Raw genomic sequence first — 27103 nt, 5'->3', positions numbered from 1 at the left:
TTTCAGGACAGGTAGATAGCATCGCCCACATTTTATAAAGGAGGAAGCCAAGGCCCAGAGGCGTGTGCCCCAAAACACACAACTGGTAAGTGACAAACCCAGGCCTGTCTAATCCCCAAATCTATCCTCTTTCCTGACTTCACATGCTTTTTGCTGCCTGACTCTTTTAAGACCAAGACCACATGTACTGCCCCTGCTGCTCAGCCTTTGCATTTGCATCTTCCTGTGGGACTTGTCTGTAATAGGAGGTGATGTGTTGCAGTGGCTGAGAAAGGGACTCCAGCAGCCCCAGAATTACAGACATTGAGCTTAGCATCATCAAGGAGAAAAGTGCCTCCCTCTCCCCAGTTCCCATAGATCCATCTCAGGAAAAATTCTGATTGGTCTTGCTTGGATCACCTGCTCCCTCCTGAACCAATCACAAGGAATCACAGTGCTCTGATTGGTCAGCCCATTTTGACAGGTTGGGGTACCATGAAGGGAGTTCTCCCATTCAAGACCACAGGTACATGTTTAATCTTGATTTGGAGGGTCAGGGAAAACTTTCCAGAGGAAGTGACTTCTACACTGAGACCTGAAGGGTGAGTTGGACTGTTCCAGGCAAAGAGGCAGAGGAGCAGTGTTCACACAGAGGGACTAGCAATACCAAAGGCCCAGGGATGCTCCAGGGCACATCGTGCTCACAGCCGTATCTCCATTCCTAGAGCATGCACAGCCTGCCTTCCAACCAGCGCTCAGAGAATGCTTCAGGAATACAATCCACCATTGCTGTGTGACCTTAGACAAGTCACTTGCCCTCCCTGAACTTCAGCTTCCTTCTCTACCTGGTGCTTTCATCTTCCTAACCTTCCAGGACTATGCAGGAATCCAATTCATTCAGTCCTCAAATATCTACCAAGCACCTCCTCAGCGCTCAGCGCTGTACCAAGCCTGCAGAAGACAAGGCCTGCTGTGGAAAAGCAAAGCGTGCCTGGGGCTAACGCACAGGGCCAGACCTGAAGCCAGAAATCAGAAGTGGTCCAGGGGGAAGGACAGGAAAAATGGAGAGGCTCATGGACAGTGAGGGTGGACCATGGGCTCTCTGGTCAGGTCGGAGTGGGGCAGTTTTCAGCCATTCGTGCCTTCCACTTCCTACCTCCCCACCTCCATCTCCTACTTCCCACCCTCCCCCCTCCCCCCTCCACCTACCTTGTGACCCAGTTCTGCCCTGGGGCCACCGAGTCTGTGCCCGGGCCAGTCAAGCCAGCAGGCGGGGCAGCAGGATGTTTCTTCCTGTGCCTTTGCCTCACAATTTCATAACCTGAATAACAGGTTGAAGTAACCCCAGAAACAAGGAGGAAGGAAACTGTTTGGGGTTTGGGTAGCTGGAGAGAGAATTGTTGCCTCACCTGCATACCTGTCCCAGGTGCCTTTCTCCCTCCTGCCCCACCTTCAGATCCAGCTCCAGAGCCCCCGCTGGCTGCCAGGGTGAGCGGGCTGGGGACTCAGGAGCGCAGCGAGCTCTGCAAGGGCTGAGGGGGTCACCAGGACTTGGCCAGAAGAGCCCTCACCGCCCCCGCCCCTAAAGCCAGGAGCCCTGCTTGGCAAGGGCACCACGCGAGAGGCTAGCCCCCTGCCCGGGTATGTGTCCCCATCCTGTCTCTCTACTCCCTCTCTCTGAAGCCAGGTGTAAGCCTGTCCTGAGGACTTGTTCTCTGTCCCTCTCGTCCTCTGTTCCTGTCTCTCTGCTCTGTCTTCTTTCTCTCTTTCTGTCTCTGTACCTCTGCCATGTGCCTCTCCCCCTTGTCCTTGTTTTTGTCTCTCTAGTCTCTGTCTCCGTGACACTCTCTCCATGAATATCCATGTCTGTCCGTTCATCTGTCACACCCTGTGCCTGTCTTTCCATCCTGTTCCGCTCCCGGGTCTCCTGGCTTCTCCTCACATGGGGGACCCCACAGGATATCCTTTAAGCCTCATCCAGAGGCCTGGGCTCCTGGACTACCGTAGGTCACATCCTGAGAACATTCAAGAGCACAGTATATTTTTGTATCTAAAAAAAGGTTGGTAACACGAATTTCAGAAATTTAAAGTTCTACAAAATCCCTGTGGATGGGGCCAGGTGATAGCTCAGCTTCCTCCCCTGGAAGGTCCTAGAGGGGGAGGGCCAGGGTGGATGGGGGGATTTTCATCCTTCTCAGATAGAAAAGTGGGTTTGCCTTTGCTGCTGCTGTTGTTGAAACACCGAGGACGGACCCAGCCCGACTGCCTCGGTGCCGGGTGTTGTCCAGGTCTTCTGTCTCCTTCTGGATCCTTGGCCGTTGGGCTTTGGACACAATGTCTGCTGAGGTGGATTCTCAGGATAAAGAGGATTCTGGGGTGGAGAGCTGGAAGAGTGGTGGAAGCAAGTCCCTGCAGTCAGAGACCCTCCAGATGGCTCCGGGGGGGTGGGTCTGAGACCCGGGCCAGCGACCACGAGCCCCGCCCTCCCCTCTTCGGAGACTCCAGAGACCTCCTGAGGGTTTTCAGCGCTGCCAAGTCACTGGTACCTGGGGGTGGCACAGCGGAGCGGTGGGACTGAGGCTGACCCTACCCCGGCCCAGGACTCAGGAAGGGGGGAAACTTCGGTTTCAACTCTCCTCCGAGACAAAAGACACTGGCAGGGCTTCCCTGTGGGGATTGGGCAGCCAAGACTTGCATCCAAATTCTGCCCCTGACCCTTGCAAGCTGAATGCCTGTGGGCCTAACAGTGGTGAGTCTTAGCTTACTTACCCCTAAAGTGGGGAGCTATGAGGATTAAAGGTGATAGTGCATGTATGGCACCTGGCGCAAGCTCACCTGTGCTATGTGGGTCCCTATTACTCTTAATTTTGGTCCATCAGCAAAGATCACTTGAGCTTCTGCTCCCTAACGGTTTCATGGGGGCTGGCCAGCTCAATGTCTCTCAGCTGGCTGGAGGACAGAACGATGGATAGATGCATGGGTAGATGGATGGATGGATGGATGGTTGGATGGATGGATGGATGGACGGACGGACGGACGGACGGACAAGTGGATGGATAGATGGACAAATGGATGGATGGATGGACAGATGGATGGATACATGAATGGATGAGTGAATAAATCAATCCTCCAGGGACAGTGGCTGGTAGACTGCATCTTCCTCTGCTTCCTAATCTCTGCATTCAAAAAAGGCATGTTGAACTGAATACAGAATTACAGGGGCAAAAGTGAAGCAGAGGTGGGAGCAGAGAAGGAACAGATGATGGCAGACGATGGGGAACAAAACTGAAAGGACTGCGATCCCCTCAGTTTTAGGTACCCTTTCCTCATCGTCAGTCTTGTTCACTTTCAGACCCTAGATACCAGTTTCCCATTTTATTTTCTTCTCTCCACAGGAACACTGACCCCAAGCCACTCTTCACCTGGACACAATGAGAGTGTCAGGTAGGGCCAGGCTCTGAGGATTCTAAGCCTCAAGGTTGAGGTCTGAAACTGGTTTTGGAAACCATTTTCTGCCAGCAGTGTCTGCCCATCCTGGACTCAGAGGTTACTTGGCTTTATTTGTTCTCAACTGGTCAGGCCAGAATTCCAGGAGGAAACCAATACAGGGAGAGCTTGGAAGAGTATAAGAGGTGACTTCCTGCCTCAAGGCTGAAGGACTACAGAAACTTCAGCACCATGGCCCCACCTGGGTGGGATCATGGAGGTTCATCCTATCTTGGAAACACTTCACTGTGGTTGGCTATTACAGACAAAATATTTGCCTCAAGGAGGGCTATTCTAGAATCCTCAAACCACAGGGCTGGGCACAAGGAGAGGCCTTTGCCTTTTGGTCTGCACCCTCATACTGTACCCTCTTTGTACAGGTAGGGAAACTGAGGCACCAAATAGGAAACTGACACAATCCATTTATATTTTCAAACACCAGGAGAAAGGTGAGAGCGAGTTTTATTTATTTATTTTTATTGAAGTATAGTTGATTTACAATGTTGTGTCAATTTCTGCTGTACAGCAACATGATTCAGTTATACATATATCCATTCTTTTTTATATTCTTTTCCATTGTGATTTATCACAGGATATTAAATATAGTTCCCTGAAGAGCATGAATTTTTTTTTTTTAAGATTTATTTATTTGGTTGCACTGGGTCTTAGTTGCGGCTTGCAGGCTCCTTAGTTGAGGCTCAAGAGCTCCTTAGTTGCAGCATGCGTGTGGGATCTAGTTCCCCGACCAGGGATCGAACCAGGGCCCCCTGCATTGGGAGTGTGGAGTCTTATCCACTGCACCACCAGGGAAGTCCCAAGCACGAGTTTTAGAGTCAGCTTATTTCCCTGGGTTCAGGTCCCCCCTGTCACTTACTAGCCTAGTGACCAGCTCTCCCAGCTGCAGTTTCCTCATCTGTACAATGGGGGTAATCAATAGCGTACAACACAGAGGGTTACTTCCAGGATGAACTGAAATAATGTGTGTAAATGCCGTTCGCCCAGCACCCGACACAAAATGAGTGCCGTATAATGTGAGCCGATGCCCTAGAAGACGAGGACCCCACAGACCTGACCCCACCCCATGGGATCCAGGGGGCCTTCTCCCCCACTGCAGTAGCTTGAGGCCAGCAGGAGGCCACAGCTGAATTCAGGGCTGAGGAGCAAGGGTGGTGCAGAGAGGGAGGTCACACGAGATCCGGTGTGTTTAGGGTGGTATGGCCATAGATGGAGAGGGAGTTCAGGCAAGGAGCAAGGGAACTTGGCCTGATGGTTACATTTGACTCCCAAGGCTGTGGGACCACCAGAGTCCTTGAGGCGGGAGGTGTGGTACAGCCTTCCCGGAAGAGTGAGGAAAGGGAGAGCGGCCGGGGGCTCTGGTGGTCCATCATGTGTTTGGAGTTGCTCCTCAGTGATGCATGGGGGCATAGGGAGCAATATAGCTGTGAGGCAGGGGAGGCCACGTTGGCTAGGCTGGTGTGTGTTCCTACAGAGAGCACTGTGTGCTATTTGCGGTGGCTTTCAGGGGGAGTGGATGGCAAATACAGGAGACCAACCCCACCCCGCAAGCCACCCTGGAGGCTGCCTAGTGGTGACAACTGTAACATCCTTCCCAACAAGCCATGGGCTCAGCATCAAGGGCATCACCCTGTCCACTCTGTGACTGAGGAACTGCAGCTCAGAGGTGCTGAGCCCCTGCCCGCGGTCACACAGTGGCAGGTGGCCGCCCTGAGCCTTCCTGCCTCCAACGCCGGGGCTCACCTGCCTCCTGCTCTCCTGCCGCAGTTCTCAGGCCTCCCCTCAGCATGCTGATTCCCAGGCCTCACCCCAGAGATGCTCTCTGGAGCGCTAAGTGGAACCCAGGAAGGTGCATTTCTAACCCTCCCTCCCAGCAGCCCTACTTTGGGGAACACTGCCATGCAGCATGGTCATCACGTAGGCTCACGCTAGGCCCGCCATGCAGGCCGTGGACTGGTCCACAGTGTGGGCAGGGTCTGGACCTACAGGATGTGGTCTCACTGAGGGGATTTGGGAAGGACCCACATGTAGTCTTGCTGCCTGGCCTTGCAATGTGGTCTGGTGCTGTGGTCTCATGGCAGCATCTCCTTGCTCTGCAGGTCTGCTTCACCTCCTGGCCCTCATTTTTGGCCTGGTCACCACATGGGTCTTCGTCCGCAGATATATCAACTTCAACATGAAAACCATCCTCCTGGGTGAGTGGAGCTCGCTACTGGGGCAAGGCCTATGGACCAGGGCTAGGGGCCAAGGATCTATTCCATCCCTGGGTGACCCAGGAGGTGGCCAGCCATGGCAAGGTGAGGACTGCCCTTGGGACCCGAGGCGTTCGGGGTGGGAGAAGAGGAACCCCCAGGCTGTCCGGAAGGCTGGGAGCCCATGGAGGCCAGAGAAGTGTCCCAAGGCCCTGGCCAGAACATATGCCTGCATCAAGGGCCATTTTGGAAACATGACCCAAGAAGGAAGGACAGAGGGAAGAAGAAAAGAAGGGAGGGAGAAAACTTCCCGGGCCTTGAGTGCCTTCCACCTGTACTTGCTGTTCCCTCAGCCTGGAACCCTCTTCACTCAGACCTCCCTGTGGCCAGCCCCTTCTCAGCCTTCAAGCCTCTGCTCAAATGTTACCGCCTCAGAGAGGCCTTCCTTTACCACCCCAGCTATACTTGCAACCGCTTTTCTTAGTTTAGAGTCTTTCATGTCAGCCTATTCCCTTCAGAACATCATTATCACCCATCATTAGGTTGTTTATTTATTTGTTTACTTGGTTGTTGCCCAACCCCATCCCATAGAATGTGAGCTTCCTGAGGGCAGAATTTTGCCTTGTGTACATCCATCTCTCTAGCACCTCAGAGCAGATGCTCAGGAGACATTTGATAAGTGAAAGAAAGAGGGATGGATTGGTGGATGGCTAGATGGATGATGGGTGGATGGGTGGATGATGGGTGGATAGGTGGATGATGGGTGGATGGATGGATGATGGGTGGATAGATGGATGATGGGAGGATAGGTGGATGATGGGTGGATGGATGGATGATGGGTGGATAGGTGGATGATGGGTGGATGGATGGATGATGGGAGGATAGGTGGATGATGGGTGGATGGATGGTGGATGGGTAGATAGGTGGATGATGGGTGGATGGATGGATGATGGGTGGATAGATGGATGATGGGTGGATGGATGGATGATGGGTGGATAGATGGATGATGGGTGGATGGATGGATGATGGGTGGATAGATGGATGATGGGAGGATAGGTGGATGATGGGTAGATAGGTGGATGATGGGTGGATAGGTGGATGATGGGTGGATGGATGGATGATGGGTAGATAGGTGGATGATGGGTAGATAGGTGGATGATGGGTGGATAGGTGGATGATGGGTGGATAGGTGGATGATGGGTGGATGGATGGATGATGGGTGGATGGATGGATGATGGGTAGATAGGTGGATGATGGGTGGATAGGTGGATGATGGGTGGATAGGTGGATGATGGGTGGATGGATGGATGATGGGTAGATAGGTGGATGATGGGTGGATGGATGGATGATGGGTGGATAGGTGGATGATGGGTGGATAGGTGGATGATGGGTGGATGGATGGATGATGGGTGGGTAGGTGGATGATGGGTGGATAGGTGGATGATGGGTGGATGGATGGATGACAAGTAGATAGGTGGATGATGGGTGGATAGGTGGATGATGGGTAGATAGGTGGATGATGGGTGGATGGATGGATGATGGGTGGATGGATGGATGACGGGTAGATAGGTGGATGATGGGTGGATAGGTGGATGATGGGTGGATGGATGGATGATGGGTGGATGGATGGATGATGGGTGGATAGGTGGATGATGGGTGGGTGGATGGATGATGGGTAGATAGGTGGATGATGGGTAGATAGGTGGATGATGGGTGGATGGATGGATGATGGGTGGATGGATGGATGACGGGTAGATAGGTGGATGATGGGTGGATGGATGGTGGATGGATGATGGATGCTAGCTGCTCTACATGCATGGTCTCATTTAATCTGCACAAATGACCTAGGGGGTGATTCATGGTATGTTTGTGGAGTGGACTCATGCATGACCTCATGTTGCGGTTTTATGTGTGGTCCGAGAAAAAGAGAAGCTCAGGGAAATTGAGAAACTTACCCAGATGTCCCTTGTAGATGTCAGAACGGGAATGAGAACACAGGTCTCCCAGATCCAAATCCTTTCAAAGGAAGGAGAGAAAGGGAAGGAATTTCTACCTCTGGATTCGTCCTCCTTAAAGACCAAGAACCACCTCCATCAACATAATCAAACATAATAACCTCTAGTGGCCCAGACCAGCTCATGGCTTCACAGCAGTGAGAAGCCAATCACCCTGCCTTTAACACAAACTCCCCACAGTGGAATCTCAGAGGGCCCTTACCTCATGTGCTTCTTGTTGAGTATGGCCTGCGCCCAGGTCAGGATGATTCACGTGGATACATATCTCAGGCCCTACTTTTACAGACTAGAGATTGACTTGGCTGTGCTGCTGGACTCGGAGGAGGTGTGCCAGATGAGCACAGGAGGCTCAGAGCCGGAGGCGAGCTCAGGAGTGAGCTCTAGAGAAGAGAGCCTCAGCTTGGGGTGGCAGAGGGGAAGAATTGAAGGGAGCCCCCAGATGTTTCCCTCTCAGAACTCAACCACCTGGGGTTTGACAAATCAACACTCCCCCCAGCGATCATCAAGCAACTGTTCTGTGTGAGGTCCCAAAGACCCCAGAACGAGGAACACGTGGCCCCAGCTCCAGGCACGTGAGTTAGTTCACATGTCTGGCGTACGTTGTCACATGCAGCTTGCCTTCCAACTCCTATTGCTGACAATCCTTCAGCTCGACCATCTCCCACCTCCTCTCCCTCCTCCAGTCAGTAACTCTTCTTGCCTGTTCACTCGATGCCAGCCCCTGTATGCCAGCTGTTGTACTGTACTACTGTACTTTGCAAGGTACTGTACTGTAAGACTAAAAATGTTTTCTTTATTATTTGTGGGTTTTTTTAATGTATTATTTGAGTGAAAAGTATTATAAACCTATTACAGTACAGTACTGTATAGCTGATTGTGTTGGGTACCTGGGCTAACTTTGTTGGACGTACGAACAGATTGGACTTAGGAATGTGCTCTCGGAATGGAACTCATTCATATGTAGGGGACATACTGTATAGAATATACAAAAATGGAAGTGCATTAACATGACCCGAGTCTTGCAAAATGCTTACAGTGGCAGGAAATGTAACCAGTGGGAAAAGCAGCCATCCAAAACCACTAGTGCTCAGGCACGGAAAGGGGAACCTTCATTTACTTCAAACATTCCTGACCTGGTTGCATGCACCCACCTGATGACTTAATGCATTAATATGGAAGCACATATATTACTACAGCACAGAATGTTCTAATGTTTTTATTATTATCTTGATACATAGTTGGTTTCCTTTTTAATCCAATCTATTTTATTTTATGCATTTAATAACTTGCCATCTGGTAGAGTAGGAAGTGCTGAGTGTCTCAAGAGAAGTGGGAATAACTTTACTGTAAGGGGAGTTCATAGGCTTTTCCAAATCACCAGAGGGGTCCATGGCACAGAAATCAGGTGATTAAGGAATTTCTGATTTACCTAATAAATTCGGCAGGCTTCTTTCAGACGGGAGTGACAAACCCAACTGTAAGCGGTTTAAGCAAAATGGGATGTCTTTTGAGTCAGGTCATTGGGAAGCCCATGGCATCAGACTTTAGGTGTGGCTGAATCTAGGGGCCCCGACAAAGGCCCCAGAGTCTGTCTCTGTGTCCCTGGGCTCTGCTCCTTGCTGTTTAACCTCATTCCATGGGCAGCTTTCTCTCCCAGGCAGGCATGGTGGCTACCAGCTCTCTGGATGTTCACCTTGCAGCTCAGCTGCAAGATGCTTCTCTCTCCCCCAGGGCCACATATCAACCCCTAGAAGGGCTCCGTCTCCAGACGAATGTAACGCTATAACTGGCTCAGCCTGGGACACGTGATACCCCTCGGGCCTTGGAGGCAAGGGTAGGGGGACAGCTTCTCAAGGACCAAACGGAAAGTGTGTCAGTGTGGGTGTCCCCCAAAAAGGAGCGTTCCCCCGCTCCCCACTGGCATTTCTGTGTCCCCTGGGGGCCGTGTCCTCTAGGACTTAGCACTCAGCTGGTGGGAGACCGGACGTAGAACTGCAGAAATAAGCAGGACGCAGCACAGCTAAGACGTGAAACCTGTTCAGATGTTCGGAGCTGCGGGAGTCGGGAAGGGATGCTCCGGGCCCGAAAAGTGACAGCCACACCATCCTGTCCTTCCCGGGGGCCAGGGCTCTCGGCGCCTCTCACTGGCTCTTCTCCACAGCCGGCGAGAGTGGGTGTGATGGCCCCCACTGCGCAGGCGAGGAGGCCGAGCCCCAGAGGAGAAAACTCACACGTGGTCACACACGGTCAGGCTCCAAGTCCAGTGGGCCTCACAACAGAGGTCTGCTTCTTTTTAACCATGAGAGAGTCCTCTGTGTGCCTGCGTGTGTGTGCACATGCACGCACATGTGTGTCTATGCACGTGTGTAAGTGTATGTGCATATGTCTGTGTGCATGTGTGCACGCTTTGTGTGTATGTGCGTGTGTGTGTGTGTGTGTGTTTGCGCGTGAGAGAGAGAAGTGGTGACAGTGGCAAATTAGGGAGGACTTCCAGACCAGATGGGACTTTCAACTCATTTCAACCCCTGCCACAGGACAGGGACTGCGCCTGGCCAGGCCAACACCTCCCTGAATTCCCTTCTTCCCACTCCCCAGCCCTTAGGGTGAGGTGTTCCAGAGTCTCTAGTCCCAGCCCTGAAGGTTCTAGAAAAACCTTGGTTCCCAGAGTCTGCCCAGCTCACTCTTTCCATGGCCTGATGGTGCCTTCCAAAGCCCCCAGCCCTGTGGCCCCTTCTCAGCCATTCGGACTCATAGCGGGGGCTCAACTGTCTCCCTTCCACAGCACCCCCAGCCTGCAGTCTGGACTGCACCCACCCTGCCCCCCTCTCTCATCCCCTGACCCAGCTGGGAGCCCCAAGGATGCAGGCTGTGCTTATTATCATTTCAGTGACCCCAGAATTGGCTTATGTTTTCTGCTCCAAAGTACCAGGGCCATGTTGAGCACCGCAGGGGCCCCCAGAGGCAAACAGAAGGGGGTGCTGATAGTCTAAGGGGGCAGAAGGGCCATATGTGCCAAGAGAGGTGGGGCGACATGCCCTGGGCTCCAGGAGGGCCGCCTGCTTCCAATGGAAAGGGGTCAGGGAAGGCTTCAGGGAGGAGGCGGCTATTTAGCTGTGCCTTGTGGAGGAGAGACTGGCCTGTGCAAAGGCCTAGGGGCAGGTATGCTGGGGCTCCAGTGGAGAACTTGGCTGCTGAGTCAGGGACGCAAGTGTGGGGAGTGGAAAGAGCACCAGGAGAGCAGGAGTGCTGAGACGTCTGAACAGTGCAGAGAAGTACAGAGAAGGTGGAAGGAAGGGACAATTATGGTGATGATAATAGTAACAGTGATTGAGTGCCTACTGTGTGCCAGACACTGTATTCAGAACTTCACAGGCATCTCATGCAATCCTCACCACAACCCTATGTGGATGCTATAAGTATCCCCATTTTGTAGATGAGGAAACTGAGGCTCAGAGAGGTGAAATCTCTTGGCCAAGGCAATGCAGCTGTAAGTGGCGGGGAGGCAGTCAACCTCCCCATCTAATCCAGAGCCCACCCTCTCAACACCTCCTTACAAGAGACAGCACCTCCGAGTCCCCCTTTCCACACCAACACGGTGGTGACTGAAGGGGGATGCAGCTCGGGGGGAGTGGGACTTTCCCTGACTGAAAAGGGCATGGAGGGGACTTCCCTGGCGGTCCAGTGGTTAAGACTCCATGTTCCCAATGCAGGGGGCACGGGTTCAATCCCTGGTCAGGGAACTAGATCCCACACGCCACAACTAAAAAAGATCCCGCGTGCCGCAACTAAGACCCAGTGCACCCAAATAAATATTTAAAAAGAACAGAAAAGGGCATGGGAGCCCCTGTGCACTGTGGAATTACAGAGAGCAAAGACTGCACCAACACAAACCATTCACCCCACACCCTGAACCCTGTCTCACCGAAGCCTCCTGAGTCACACTGTGAAGTAGACACTGTCACACAGCATCTTGGTGCTGAACAAACACTCAGACGTCACCTGCTGGGGGGAAGGCAAATCCAAGCACACGTGCTGCCTCTCACCTTCACCGGTTCCCACAGTAGACATCACCAATCAATTCCAACACTCTTTCCCTCCAAGCCCACAGGTAGCCTCAAGGCTTTATCATTAAACCTTTAATAGTAGATCCGTTAACACTGAAGAGGAAAGCTGTTTGACAACCCTGATCTAAACCAACTCCCTCATTTTACAGTTGGCACTTTTAAGCGAAAGGGAGAGATTTCTGGCAAGTCACACAGCAGATTACTGAAGTCGCCCGAGTTCCCTGACGGCAACTCCCCTCCGGTGCTCAGTTCCATGCCCTGAGCAATAGCCTCTTGGGTTCCCAGAGGGGTTGGGCAGCTTAGGAAACCCCTGAAACCCAAACCCACAGAGCAAATCCCCTGCCTCCCAGTGACTGAGACCCCTGGGCCTCCTCCCCGCCTCATCCAGTAGCTTGACCGTGAAGGCTGGATGGTCAGAAAATCAATTTGGGAAAAGCTTGCTAAGCCGGCCTGTTGACATGGGGTTTATCCGACTCAGCCGCTGTTGATTAGGCTCTGGGCAAACTCCAGGGTGGTCCCCGAAGCCTGGCCCAGCCCCTCTGGCAAGGTGAAAACCTCTGGATTCGAAAGTAAACTGGGCTCTCTGGGGGGAGGGGGGTGGAGGTGGAGCCCCAAGGCTCATAGGAGAAGAAGACCCCTCCCAGCCTCACCCTCAACTAGCCACTCTGGGGGGTGGGGGGTTCTGTCCAGAGGGAGGGGTAGGGCCGTCGGGTCCACATCTCCAGCCATCCCTCTCCTGAGCCACTAGGGGGTGTCTCCACTCCCGGCCCTCACTCTCTGGTGATGGTGTCCCAGTTGGAGCTCTGGTTACACCCACCAGGCCTGTATGCTGGCGCTCGGGGTGGGGAGCGAGAGCCTAGGATGGGCTTTCTGCTCAGATCCTCAGGGCCGCCCACTCCACCAGGGGAGCCCTGGTGCAGGCTGCATTCGCTCCTAAGTAGGGGCACCATCACCCACTCTGAGGCACCACAGGCTTGCCGAGCCTGGCACTAGTGGGCTGTGCCCCCCAGAGGGACGCTTTTTCCTGATTCCCATTAGGGCTCCCTCTAGGCCCTAATCACTCCCCCAGCTTGGGCTCAGACCCGCCCAAATGCTCTAGGTGTTCATTCAGTGAAGATTTATGGAGTGCCTCCTATATGGCAGGCACAGGAGTTATGGGGATGATTTAACAAGACAGTAAAGACAAAGGGCTTGCCACAGTGCCTAGCAGGCAGCAAGGCCCTGGCGTGTGCCAGCGTCTATTGGGAAGCCTGTGGGTTTGCTCCAAGCACTCTGGCGCGGCTCAGCCAGTCGCCTGGCGTGGGAGCTGAAGGAGAGAAAGGCTGCCTGATCACTGCTCTCCCTTTGCAGGTGAACTTTCTCTAATTCCCTGTTTACCCAGTTCTCCCTCCTGGCACCTTCTGAACTGTCAGGTGGTGTTAAAACAACATGCATGAATATAAGTTAGAACCTGCCAGGCTGAAAGTGTGGGTGACATTTCAGAGGCTGTGCTTGGGGGCGCATCTGCCTCTCCCGCCTTTCACAGGCCTCCAGAGTTCGCCCTGGGAGGGCCGTGTGGAGAGGACGCAGGTCTTAATAGCAGCCACGATAATCAGAGGTCCCACATACTGAGTCCTCAGTGGGTTCCAGGGACCGTGCTAAGCCCCGCGAGGGAAGTTCCAGAACTACCTGCCTGGTCCCTTTGAATCTCAGGGTCTGACCCAAAGTAAGTGCTCCGGAAATGAGTGATAAGAAGAATAGCCAATAAGCCCTGAGCATTAACCTGAGTTCATTAATCCCACACAAGAACCCAGTGGAGAAGTACCATGATTGGCCCATTTCACAGATGAAGGAGCAGATTTGCAAGGAGGTTGAAGACTTGCTCAAGGGAACCTGGCTGGTGAGAAGCGCTCCCACCCACCATGCTGGGCCCCCAGGAGCTTGTCAACAGGGGCCTCTGTGAGCTCAAAAGGCTGCCATGTCTCAAGAGAAAGCTCTCAAGAGAATCCCTTCATCACGGTGACTCGGGTCATTAACCACCATTCACTGTTCTGCACACAGTCACTGAAGGTCTGCGGGCAGCCAGGAGCTGTGCCAGGGCTGGGGCTGTGATGGGAATCCCAGAAATGAACGCTGAGCGGTCAGACACGCAGCGTCCCGTGTCTTTGATGGGGTTGTTGGAAGCACTGCGGGAGCACAGAAAGGGGCAAATCCGCAGACCTAGGTGGTCAGGGAAGGCATCCCTGGGAGGAGGCCCCCTGTCCCTGCCCCTCTCCTCCTCCTGGGCCCCTTCCTTAGCTGCCGCCACCAAAGCTATTCTGTTCCGTCCCCAGCTTCACACCCGGTGAAGACCAAGTGTGGCCTCAGCAAATCCTGCCCAGACAACTTCTTTGCGTTTAAAATCACCAGCGGGGCCGCCAACGTCGTGGGCCCCTCCGTGTGCTTTGAAGGCCAAATGTAAGTTTCTGGCGTTTCTTTTCTTTTCTTTCATTAATTCACTCATTAGCAAGTTCAGAGGCCTCAAGGGCGGGCCCTAGAGACCAGACCACACCTTCGACATGGTTCCTTTTACTCTGGGTGGGTGGGTCACACATGATAATAATCCTAACATCTTGCAAGTCTGCCAGCACCTTGCTAGACGCCTTACAGCATCATCTCCCTCAATCCCCCAGCATTCCTGGAGGTGGGGCGATAATCCTCCCCTTTGTAAAAATGAGGAAACTGAGGCTCAGACAGTGTTACCCAGCTAACCCTTGGTAGAGTCAGGATTTGAACTCAGGTCTGTCTGATAGCCAAGCTGCTGGGCTTCCTATGACGGGGGATGTCTAAGGGGAATGTTCAAGATCAAGGTCCAGGCATCAAGGCCCAGATGCAGCAGGTGCCAGGGCTTCTACCCAGGTGCAGGAGAAAGACTATATACCAGGCTTTCTAGGTAGTAAAGTCCCTGGGACAGCAAGTTCATCCTACAAAAGAAGCCAGAGACAGGTGTTTTAGTACGGATTCCGAACCTAGATCCAAATCATTTAGGCAAAGAAAGGAAACCTACTGGTTCACGTACCCAAAAGGCCAGAGGCAGTGGGCTCCAGCACCAGCTGAATCCAGGGGTTCAGACCAAGTCATCAGGGCTCCCTCTCACACTACCTTCAGCTCTGCTTTCCTCTGTCATTAGATTCGGTTTTCTCTACTGAAAATGGACTTCTTCATGTGGTGAAGGAGGGAGGCCACCAGCTGGGTTGACATAATAGCCCTGTCTAGGACCCCACTGGGAAGAGCTTTCCCATTTGAATTAACCCCGCAAAAGTCCCGGGGCTGGGGCTCATTGGCTGGCCTGGGTCACATGACCACACTGGCCCAATCACTGTGACCAGGGCCACAGGATACTGGCTTGTCCAGGCCTGGGAGAGAGGTCAGTGCTGAGAACCTCCTGGCCTGAGACGGAGAAGTACACTTTTCCCAGGGATACCAGAGGATGCTGGGCCGCAGGAACACAGCTGGGCTCCACTTGGGGATCCCAGACATGGCAGGACGGGACCAACTTTCTGGGCTCTGCCTTCCACCTAGCCTAGGGACATGGGCTGACCGTGCCTCCAGCACCTCCGAGCCCCAGGCAGGGACCCTCCCTCTTCCCTGGACAGAGTGTTCTGGTCCCAACGTACCGTGAGAGACTCAGAGAATCCAGCCCACCGCTCGCTTCCAGGAGAAAACAGATGGCCCAAATAATTCCGTGTGTTTCCTGATGCTTCTAGAGTGTTCACTCCACACTCGGGACCAACTGTTGTATTTTGTTTTTCTTCTTTCTCTTCAGGATCATGAGTCCTGTGAAAAACAACGTGGGCAGAGGCCTGAACATTGCCCTGGTGAACGGTGAGTTGCCGATCCACCCCCCGCCGGCCCCTACCACGCTCTGAAGCCTGGCTGGCCTGTGGGAACAGGTCTAAAAGAGCTGGTCTGCCCTGCAGTCATGGCCAGGTCCCTGCCAGGTGCACCCATCCCAGGAGGATACGCTGCTCCTATGAAACGTGACCCTGTCTGGGCTTAAATCAACACACATGAAACCATAGGGGACAATGTGAGATTTCAAGCTGAGTGCACGCCTTCATTCACTCATTCAGCAAAGAGTGACAGCAGCTACTGTGGGCCAGGCCCTGTATGGAGTTCTGGGGGTCACCTGTGAACTAGAAGGACAGACCATGGCTTGACAAGCCCCTGTGGGCGCCCATGAAGTTCACAAAAAAATCAGAAGGTGGTGAGCACATATGAAGGAAAAGGAAACACAGCTCTGGGATCGGGACACAGAGCTGGCAGCAGAGGTAGTCGGGAGAGGAGGCTTCCAGAGGGAGGTGATGGTCAGCTGAGGCCTGAGGGATGGTAGGGGTTGACCAGGAGAAAAGAGGAAGGCTCATTCCAGGCAGGGCAACACTGTGCAGGGCGCAGGGAAAGGAAGAAGGAGGAGAGGGGCTTGGGGGTCCACACAGGCTCTCTCTGGCTATAACATAAAAGCAGGGTGGTGAGAGGTGAGGCTGGGGGACCAGCAGGGCCAGAGGATGAGGGGCTAAGTGTCCTGCTAAGAAGTGTGGACCTGAAGCAGAGCAAAATAGGGAGCCTTGGAAAGGCTTTGAGCAGGGCCTTGGCCCAGCCCTGCCTTCCTGAAACCTCTTCTAGCTTGGAATAGGGAGGCTAGAGGCAGGGAGACCCAGGGAGGCCCACAGTCTCAGTAAGCCTGCATCTCCAGCAGATGATGAACAGGAAGCCAACTGCAGGCCAAGCCAGGAACAGGGACATGTTTCAGGAGGGGGTAGGTTACAGGGGCCGAGAAGGACCAGGTGGTGTGGCCCCAGCTGAGCCCCTCCTGTCTGCCTTCAGCTCTTACATCATCTGGGGAACAGGGGCTATTTGCCTGGATCTAAGAGCTATTCCTGGGACAAAGGTCAGGGCAGATGGAAAAAGGGCACAATGGACACTTGGGAGAAAAAGGGTTCAAGCTTGTGTGCAGTGTGACCACACAACCACACTTAGGAAGTGACAGGGTAGGATTGGAACCCTGGCCCTTTGCTCCTAGAGGACCCATTTCCCGTCTGCCAAGAAAGCCTGCTGCGTCAGGGGAGAGGTCAAAGCCTGGAACAAAGGAGGAGCGTTGCCGGACAGGGGTCAGAGGACAGCTCTGGCCAACTACCTGGGAGTCCAGGAAGGGTGTGGGCCAGGAGGGGCAGGAAGCTGAGGGGGGGCCGCTCCTCCTCCAGAGTCTAGAGGAGAGGGAGGCCTGAGTCCCCCTGCTGCTGGCCCCTTCCAGACGGTCTCAGAGCACCCCCAGCACACCAGGCCCCAGGAGACTGTAGCAGCCTCACTTACATCAACGGTCCCACCCAGTCTCCACTCACCCCACAGTGGGAAGGGCAGGGAAGGGCTCCAGCTGCAGCCGACCGGGCTGAAACCTGCTGGGCTTCTCTTCCTCCAAATGGACCACCGTGGGAGAAAACGCCTGAATATTCTCCCAGGAGATGGGCTCAGACGGAGGCCTCCTTCCCCATCCCTCGCAAAGCCCAAAGATAAAAACAACCGCTGATGACACGGAGAGCTCATATTTATCGAGCACTTACTGCGTGCTAGCTATTCCACTGATCGTCATCACGATGCTAGAAGGCAGCGATGCTCAGTTTCCCTGTTCTCCAGGTAAAAAAATGGGGGCTCAGAGAGGCTGGGCAACGTGCCCAGGATACACAGCCAATGGAATCATCTAGATTTGAACCTGGCTCTGGCTGACTCCAGGTCTTAATCACTCAGCGAAACTACCCGCTAGACTAGAAATGTGTCCAAGCACGTGCACAGCGCCTCCTGCGTGCCAGCTGTGGGAAGTCGAACAAATCGCTCTCAGGGCCTCAGGGTCCTCATCTACATAACGAGCCAGAACAACAAAAGGATTGCTACTTCTCAGCCTTTTAGATGGCAGGGATTCCTTTGAGAAACTGTTCAAACTACACCTCCTCTGCCCCCCCCCACCCCCCACCCCCGGTTCCAGAAAAATCAGCAAATGCACAGGATCACAAAAGTACTTTCACCGGCTTCATAGATTCCTTCCCAAGAGCCCCAGGTAAAGTGTCTGGACGGGCTTGGACACTAGTGGTTCCAAGAATTCACGGGGGACTGCAGTGAGAGCCGGCTCCCACCCCGCAGGAGAGCTGCCACTCCCCAGGCCCCTGTCGCCACCCTCTTATCAAATCTACCAACTGAATTGGGGGAGGGGGCAGTGAAGGTGAAACTAGAGCCGCCATCCCCTCTGCAACACCCCCATCCAGTGGCCAAAGGTAAGAATTGCAATTTTCCTCCAGAACACCTGATTCCCTGTAGGATTTGTACGCCTTGCAAAGCCCACCAAGGCAATCCAGATTACTGGACTCCGGACACTGAGTACACTTCAGCCCACTGAAAATCCCTTTGCTTTCAAGAGTTGGAGCACTCAAATTGCAGAGTTCCTGTTTAGGTGAGAATAGTAATGATGGTTGTAGTTTTTTTAGTTACTATTTTATAGGTAAGATTTATCTCACATGCATATATTTTAAATACATCTCATTTAGTTCCCACAGCCCATGGTACAGATGCAAAAATTGAGGTCAAATGCTAAGTCGTGCATTACGAAGTGGCAGGGCAGAACACAAACCCAGACTGGTTGGATTCCATTCAGTTCCAGAGACCTTGCACTGTTATGTGCTAGTACCTCTCAGATCAGCCCAATGGTTACTGGGCACCTAATTTAGTCCTGCATGCTTTCTACAGGACCTAAGTTTGTTCCACTATTATTCTCTTCTATTTTTAGACCTTAGACTACAGAGTAGCCACTCTCCACAACATGAAAGACAGAATGACGTGCTACGGCAAATAATAGTTCTGCTCTCTTATCCCTTAGGAACCACAGGAAAGGTGATGACACAGAAATATTTCGACATGTACTCTGGAGGTAGGCACCACTGTTGGCACTGAAGTCGAGGGGGGGCTGAGCTCCTTCCTGTGGCAAGAGGCTATCTGGGTGCCGGGAGTTTGGCTCTTGTTTCCAGGGACCCAATCAGAAGGCGGCACAGTGTGGGGGGGGCCGTCCTGCCGCCTTTGAAACTCCTTTCTGCTGTCTTACTGCGCACTCCCTGATGCAGATCCTGAGGCAAGGATTCCAGTGCGGTGTTTATTTGGAAGGAGGTGATCTCAGGGAATGTCAGTAGGGAGTGGGGGAGTGAGCCGGGGAAAGGAAGGCAGCCAGTGCAGAGCGTTATGGAGCCACGATCGCTGCGGGGAGCCAGTGTAGAACATGTGCCCCTGAGACACCCCAAGGGGCGAGGGAGCCGCGGTGCTCCTACCCCTATTCCTTGGCACTTCCCACGCTTCTGGCCCGCCCCAGGGTACAAAGGAGGATGTGGAGGCCGGAGAAGACCTTCAGGCAAAGAAATGCTGCTGCTGGCAATGGGAGGCCAGGCACATGTGCACTGAAATGCTGAGGACGAGGGAATGTGGCCCAGTTTGCTCTGCTAGGTAGAAGGTATTTTTTTTAAGCCGCAAGGTTGCTATTGAGCCCAAGGACAGGACAAGGCCTCCCGAGGCCCAGAAAGGACAGCTCTGAGGCGCCAAGCTCTCTGCATCTTTCTGCAGTTGTCTTTTCTTCTCTCTAGCTAGACATGCTTTCTGAGCTGCTCTGTACCCATGGACACCCCTTACTCAGGAAGTCACTTTCTCCTTGTCCTTAGCACGGCCCAGCAACAGGACACCGACTCACCTGGGCTGGAGGCCCGGATACCTAAGTCCCCACCAGCAGCTTGCTCCCTGCCAGGCCACCCGGCAAAGCTGTGGGTGGAGGCAGGACTCTCACGCAGGCTTGAGACATCTTCCAAATTGTGGTGGAATCAGTCCCGGGCCCAGTATGCCACTTGCTGCCCAGCCGGCGACCCAGCCCCCCACCAACACAGGAGCCTCAGCAGGAGCAACAAAGCAGCAGGGTGGCCCCTTGCAGGCAGCAGAGGTCTGGGCCCTGCAAAGACTGGCTTCCGCCAGGATAGATGAACTGACCTCAGCCTCCTTCTCGGCGCCCGGCTCGACTCAGTATCCCTCTGTGTCCCCGCGATCACAGGGCCAGCTCTGGGCTCGGGCATTAAGGGCGCTGAGCATGAGACCCCTCACCCCAGAAGCTCCTCGCAGAATGGAAGGGCCCTCCTGCTGCCAATCAGCTGTTTTCTTCTATCCTCAATCTCCCACCTTTGCCTCCGTCTCCAGGGAAAACCTACCTCACTGCACCCACCTAAATATGTGAGCCCAGAAGGGGAGAAATCACCAAGCAGCAGAGAGCAGGAAGCCCTCTTGGCTTTACAGACAAAGGAGGGGCTGAAATGGGGGAAATGGAAGTCTGCTGCCCAGATGTCACAGCGGGGGAGGGTGCTCAGAAGGTGACCGGTGACGGCATCCTTAGAGACAGGAGCCGGGACTGTGTCTTGGGCTCAGGGCTTCCCACGACGGCCGTCTTCCAGCCGAGTCCCACCTCACAGATAGGGTCTGCAGGGCCAGAGGACGTGCCCACCTGGAGCCTGTATCAGGGCCCGTGCAGACCTCTTCCAGGTGTGCCCCCCATGCTACAGACACAGCCATAGGACTGAGGGGTGGCCAGGGGACGGCTGCTGCTGGAGGTGTGCCCCCCACGCTACAGACACAGCCATAGGACTGAGGGGTGGCCAGGGGACGGCCGCTGCTGGAGGTGTGCCCCCCACGCTACAGACACAGCCATAGGACTGAGGGGTGGCCAGGGGACGGCCGCTGCTGGAGGTGTGCCCCCCACGCTACAGACACAGCCATAGGACTGAGGGGTGGCCAGGGGACGGCTGCTGCTGGAGGAGAGGGTGGCAATGACAGAGCTTGGACAGGCAGGGTGGGTGTCCACATGCAGGCATGCACAGCCCCTCCTGGTACAGGACAGAGCTGGAGACGGGTGAGGAGAGAGCGGAACAGGCCATGGGCCGAGGGCAGGGACCTTCATTTGTTCTCTATCCAGGGTGGCCTGGGACCAGGTTATGGTAAAGGTCATCTCTGGAGTCAGAGATTTCAGGTTGGGTGACCTGAGGCAGGTGACATCCCTTGAGCCTCGGTTTTGTCATCTATAAAACAGAGGTAGCCATAGACCTCCACTTCATAAGCTGGATGTGAGAATTAAATGATAGCCTGCAGTAATCGGCGGGGGGGGACCCAGCCTGGCTGGGGGAGGAGCCCAGGGAAGCTTCATCTCCCCTCCCTCTTCCCTCACTCCATCCATGTGATTCGGAAGCAAGGAGGTCATCTGTCAAAAAGAAAAGGGAAAAAAATTAAAAGATAAACCAAGTTTTATAATGCCTTACCCTAAACTTGGACGTAACCATGGCTGATGCGGAACAAGAAACAGAAGCCTTTTGAGAATAAGTCGCCCCTTCCCACAGAAGACGAAAAAAAGAAGATGACTTTTCGAAGTGAGAAGATAGTTATCAGAAGGTACACTTCATCTTTTCCAAACATCCACTGTCCATTCCAGACGAGAGCCGGCTCTTGCTATCTGCTGACGGCTCAAACAAATTGATGGTACTTTCAGAGCTCCCACCTTTTGTCTCAAGAGTTCAAGGGCTGCTGTGGTCATTGACTGGAGGCCTCCGTGTTACAGAGCAAGTTGGTGGCTGGCCTTGCTTGGGGGACTCAATTTTTCCTCTGAATTCAAGGGATACCCACAGAATAGTAAGAATCAGGGCAGCTTCATGGGCACGCAGGCTGTGAGCAGAAAAGACACACAGGGCCCCTTGCTTAGAAGAAACTTGATTTGATGCTCTGCCTTCACCATCTTGAAATTATTAATAATTTTTCAACAAAAGGCCCACATTTTCATCTTGCACTGGGCCCTGCAAATTATGTAGCCAGTCCTGCTAGTAATTGTAATTCTGTTATAACGCACTTACTGCAAGCCCAGAGTCATCGTCACATCTGAGCTTTACAGAAATGCTCTGAGCAGGGCTATTAATTATTCTCCTTTGACAGATGTAGCCCCTGCTTTGCCCACCAGGCCAATCTTGCCCATACTTCCTCCACTGTTCAAGAGCCCTCTGTATAAGTTATGCCTTATCCAGAGTACTATTTGCACTGTTTGTGTGTTCCTTTAAATCAGCTCATTCACTTTTTTTTAACCTAAATAAATATATCTTAAAAGGAAATTATATCACTGCCCTAAGTAGAAAGCCATTATCTTTTTTTATGCATGGAAGGTGACCGTAAAAATGAGCACAACAGAAAAGAAATCAGTGTCGTTGAGGCAAGCTACACGCTGACGCCTCCCCAGGTGCTGTCCCCAGACCTGCTCTGTGTTCAATCCAGAGATCTCTCAAGTGCAGTCAGGCGTTAGAGATGAGAATGGAGCCTTGCTCCTCGACGTAAGCTGGAGAGTTGTGGAAGCCCCATGTTCTCTCTCAGTGGCCCGAGATGCCCGGTGGGTGTACCTTCTAACGTCAGCACAGACAGGCTGGGTGCATCTTAAACAGTGTAGAAGGGGCAGCGGAGCTCCTGAGAGGTGACTGTGCTCGGTCCCCTGTGGGGATAGACCTTCAAGGGCCCTTACACCATGGTTCTTACCCCAGCGGCAGAGCAAAATCGCCTGGGAAACTTTTAGATTCCAGAACCCACCCCAGACCAGCTGAATGAGGATGGCCTCACCCTGTGCAGATGGAGCTCAGTGTCAGGCTGCCCGGGCGTTCCTGGATCGTTAGGGCCATAGGAGAGGATGAGAACGACCAGCCTTCTTTCTCCTAAATGACCAGCACGTCGTTTTTCCTTCCTCCCACAGATGCTAACCTCCTGGTGAAATTCCTTAAAGGAATTCCAGAGGGCACGCTGGTGCTGGTGGCCTCCTACGATGACCCGGGGACCAAGTAAGTGGGAACCTCCGCCTGCCCGGCCACGGGGAGAAGCGAATCAAACACCTCCAAACTGCAAGTCCTTTTCCTCCTATCCTGCTGGCTCCAGCTTCTGACACCTTCTCCTCAGGAGCCAAGCAGACAAGCGCACAAAGAGACGTTCTGGGGGGTTCAGCACAGCCGTGGTCACAGAGTGAAAAACTGGACACACTCTCCCTGCACAGTGATAGCGAACTGGTGACAGAAATCATGATGTATGGCGATATAGGACGTATTATTATATATACGTAAAAGAGGATATACTGCATCAAAAATGCTGATGCAGAAAATATTTAAGCACACGAAAGAATGTTCACCCTTTAGCATTAAGTTAAAAAAAGGAAAAAAAGAAGCAGTTTACAAAAGAATTGGTATAATCCCACAGTGCACGAGGGAAAAAAGACATGAAGGAAATATACTAAAATTTTACAGTAATTATGTCAAGGGGGGTGAAACTAAGTAATTTTTAGTTACTTTGTAAACTTCCGTATTTTCCAAGTGAACATCTATTGTATTTGCGAAAAGAAGCAAAACCGTTGTAACGCTTCGCCAGCCCCTCGGATTGGCTTTCGGAGAAGCATCCTGGCCACTCCGCCCTGTTTCTCCTGAGCTCGGGAGAGGCTGCTGCCCTCGCTGGAGGAGGGGTGGAGGGTGAGTCAAGGGGCTGAGACGCTCCCTCTTCTCCTATCCTGAGCTCACCGTCCTCTCTGGTCCCCTGCAGGATGAATGATGAAATCAGGAAGCTCTTCTCCAACTTGGGCAGCACCTACGCAAATCAGCTGGGCTTCCGGGACAGCTGGGTCTTCTTAGGGGCCAGAGACCTCAACAGTAAAAGCCCCTTTGAGGAGGTGAGTTCCTCGCAGCCTCCCTGTGCCAGTGAAGGGGGGGATGGGAGTTGCGGGGGACAATGCCAGGAATGGACAGACAAGGGCTGGGGTGTCCTGGAAAGGACACATGGGGCAATGTGAGGAGGGCCACCCAGCGGTCGTCCACCCCGGAGATCAGGGCGGCCTGATGGGCTAGTCCCCCAGCAGGAAGCAGGCTTGACCAGGTGGGTCATATATAAATACATAGATCCATAGGTAAGTACCCAAAAGGAGAAGGAAAAGGAGAAAAAAATAAAAAGGATGAAAGGAAATTAAGGCATGGAGGAAAGGGAAAGGAATGTAGAGGTGAAGCTCGCATGATGGGGAGGGGGCGAGTCCAGAGCAGGGAGTGGGATGCCCAGCTTCTGGTCCCCGCTGCGATCCCCTCCTTCCCCCCTGCCTCAGTCTCCCAACCTGTAAAGGGGCAGGTTTGTGCCAGGGGAGCCCCAAGTTCCCTTCTAAGTTCCCTTGGAGAGGGTGAACTTGCACCAAGAAGGGGACACAGGAGGGCCCCCCTGAGTACACGGAGGGAGTTAGGAGGGGTCCATGATCTGGCTACAGTCACTACCCAGGGGTGGCCCAAGCAAAGTGCACCTGAGAGGCATCCAGAGGTGGGGTTTGAGGAGCCCTCACAGGAGGAAGGGGGAGTCAATGACTGTTGGGGGCCCCAAGGAAATGCTGCACCTTCTCCCCCGCACCCCTTGCAGGACATCGCCATCTGTGCATCCCCAGCTCAGAGCAATTCCAAAACCTGGGAGAACTGGCCAGGCTTCCCCAGCATGAAGTTGGCCAGCCTCTGGTGGTGAGAATGTTCAGCTCTGCCCAGATCCAAGACGGGAAGCTAAGGGTCAATGATTCAGACATATATAGGACCAGTGAGGAAAGGGAACTCTGTCCTGGAGGCAATAGGGAGCCATGGTAGGTTTAAGCGGGAGAGTAAACAGATCAGATTGATAACAAGAAAGACTAGTATTCAGCAAGTGCTTGCTCTGTGCAGGCGCGGCTGAGCAAGTGACCTGCAGGATCTTATTTAACCCACAACAAGGTAGGTACAATGAGCATCCATCCCATCTCACAGACAAGGATCAGAGCCTTGGAGAAGTTTTAACCAGCTTGCTCAGTGATAGGGATGCATTTCTCATCCAGGTCTGCAGTTTCCCCAAGGACTTCCTGTCCTCATACTTTTAGAATGGCCTCCCTGCCTGTGCATGGGGAGCACTGTGAAAGGGACGCAAGTCAGAAGGCAGGGAGGAAGCCAATGCGATAATCAGACGAGACCTAGCAGCCTGGAGGGGGAGGGGCTGTGGGAGGCAGAAAAGGGACAGTCAAGAAGCCTCGTGCTGAGCTCCAGGGAGGTGGGGGTGAGGCTAGAGTGGGCTGCAAGGGGGTTTGCCTTGTCTGGAAAATGCTGACCTGGTTTGTATGTGTGTGTTTCCAAGAGAATATATTCAGGTAATAAGAAATTACTTTTAAAAAGTAAGGAACAGGGCTTCCCTGGTAGCACACTGGTTGAGAATCTGCCTGCCAATGCAGGGGACACAGGTTTGAACTCTGGTCCGGGAAGATCCCACATGCCGCAGAGCAACTAAGCCCGTGCACCAGAACTACTGAGCCTGTGCTCTAGAGCCCACGAGCCACAACTACTGAGCCCACATGCCGCAACTACTGAAGCCCGCGCGCCTAGAGCCCGTGCTCTGCAACAAGAGAAGCCACTGCGATGAGAAGCCCACACACTGCAACGAAGAGTAGCCCCCGCTCACCACAACTAGAGAAAGCCCACGTGCAGCAATGAAGACCCAACGCAGCCAAAAATAATTTTTTTTTAAAAAAGTAAGGAATAGTGCAAAGTAGCTTGTGCTAAAGGAGAAAAGGAGAGGACCCTCTGTTTATACCCTCTGGGTGAAGGACACAGGGGCAGGGGCCTGGGGCTCCAGAATGTCCCTTTGGAAGGTGTCAGGGGCAGGACTCTCTAGGAAGAGGCAGGGCGGGCGCTGTTCTTTTCCTTAAAGCGCAGCTTCCAGCCCCAACAAAACTGGGCCAATTACAGCAGAGAGGAGGCACGTAAGTAGAGAAGAGCCGGCACCACCTTTTGTCTGATGTCTATGATCAGCTGACTGCGCCCCATCACCCAAAAATGAACCGAAGACCCCCGACATGATTAACACCATTCTGTCTTTTGTTCTCCCACATGGGAAACAGGGTTTCAGAGAAGCAGCATCTAGAATTTATTTTTCCTTCCTAAGGGTTAGCCACAGTTATCCCACCTGTAGATTTTATCATTTACATTCTTTTTTCCATAAATTAAGCCTGAGCATTTTAAACACAATCTTAACTGATTTTATTCTCTTTATACATTTATTATTAATATTAATTAATATTATACAGTGGTTCCACGACTTACCAACTGGGTAGTCATAGGCGGTTACTTTGGTTCTCTGTGCCTCAGTTTCCCCATCTGTAAGGTGAGATGATCACAGCGAGCGGTTCTTAGGGCTACTGTGAGGATTAATTACAGAAGGCGCTTTGTGCCTGGCATAGAGCAAGCATTCATGAATTGCTAGAATGCTTCCTTTTTCTATTGAAGTATAGTTGATTTACAATGTTGTGTCAACTTCTGCTGTACAGCAAAGTGATTCAGTTATACATACACATTCTATACCTTCTTTTTTTCATATTCTTTTCCATTATGGTTTATCACAGAATATTGAATATAGTTCCCTGTGCTACACAGTAGGACCTTGCTGTTTATCCATGCGACATATAATAGTTTGCAGCTAGGATGCTCCTTTTTCTTCTTCTTCTTCTTCTTCTTCTTATTATTATTATCATTTGGGACGTCCTAGAGGGGCTAAAGCTCTTCAAGCACCACTCCCCACGTGCTTGGTACCAGCGCCCCCTGTCCAGGGCAAACAGGCAGTGACTAGGCCCTGATCTCATCTCTGAAACCTTGGGCAAGTTGCCCTCCCCAGCCTCAGTTTACCCATTTGTGAAATGGGCTGGAAATATCCAACCCTCCCATGCCCCTCATGGGGCAGTGGCGAGGAGGAAGTGAAGCCATTTAGGTTTTAAAGCACAACGCAAATGCAGGCGTGAGTCCTAACATTGTCAATGTCTCTCTTCCGTCTCTCTAGTTCTTAAAGAACAGCCCAGACGTGAATAAATACGACGGCTGGCCGGAGCTGCTGGAGCTGGAGGGCTGTGTGCCCCAGAAGGTATATTAGGGCGGCTGTGGCTCTTCCTGGGCCAGGGCCCAAGGGTGCTCCTGCCCGACTTAGGAGTCAGAGCCCAGGCTCACTGCGAGCCAGACTGACAGGAGGAGACGGCCAGCAGAGGAGGAGACGGGAGAGGGAACGGAAGTGTGGAACGTGCTGAGGGTCCTCCAGTACCCTGCACGCTTCCCCCATTGGAAAACAAAGCCCCCCCTGGGTGGAGGCGTCCTACCTGGAGGTGGCCAGCCTCAGAGGGTCCTTCCGGAGCCGGCTGTCTGGAGAGAACAGGTGTGTTTTCCTTCAGGGACTGCTGACTGTGGCTCCCAAGGAAGGACAGGACGGACTGCCTGTACCTGAGCACAATTAA

At 53.1% G+C, this 27103-nt stretch overlaps 1 protein-coding gene across 1 annotated transcript; it reads left to right on the top strand.

Moving 5' to 3' along the window:
* Window positions 1-1997: 1997 nt before the first annotated feature.
* Window positions 1998-27103, top strand: FAM3D (FAM3 metabolism regulating signaling molecule D; the record flags this gene model as incomplete). Its single annotated transcript, XM_082663224.1, has 10 exons — window positions 1998-2039; window positions 3375-3423; window positions 5580-5675; window positions 14064-14187; window positions 15536-15594; window positions 18632-18682; window positions 22553-22637; window positions 23383-23509; window positions 26659-26739; window positions 27041-27103. Exons 2-10 carry the CDS (start codon window positions 3411-3413, stop codon window positions 27101-27103), a joined length of 699 nt encoding a protein of 232 aa, XP_082519350.1. The 5' UTR covers window positions 1998-2039; window positions 3375-3410.

Source organism: Grampus griseus, assembly GCF_964374135.1.
Source record: "Grampus griseus genome assembly, chromosome: 10".
Classification (NCBI taxonomy): Eukaryota; Metazoa; Chordata; class Mammalia; order Artiodactyla; family Delphinidae; genus Grampus; species Grampus griseus.
This window is presented reverse-complemented; position numbering and strand designations above follow the sequence as displayed.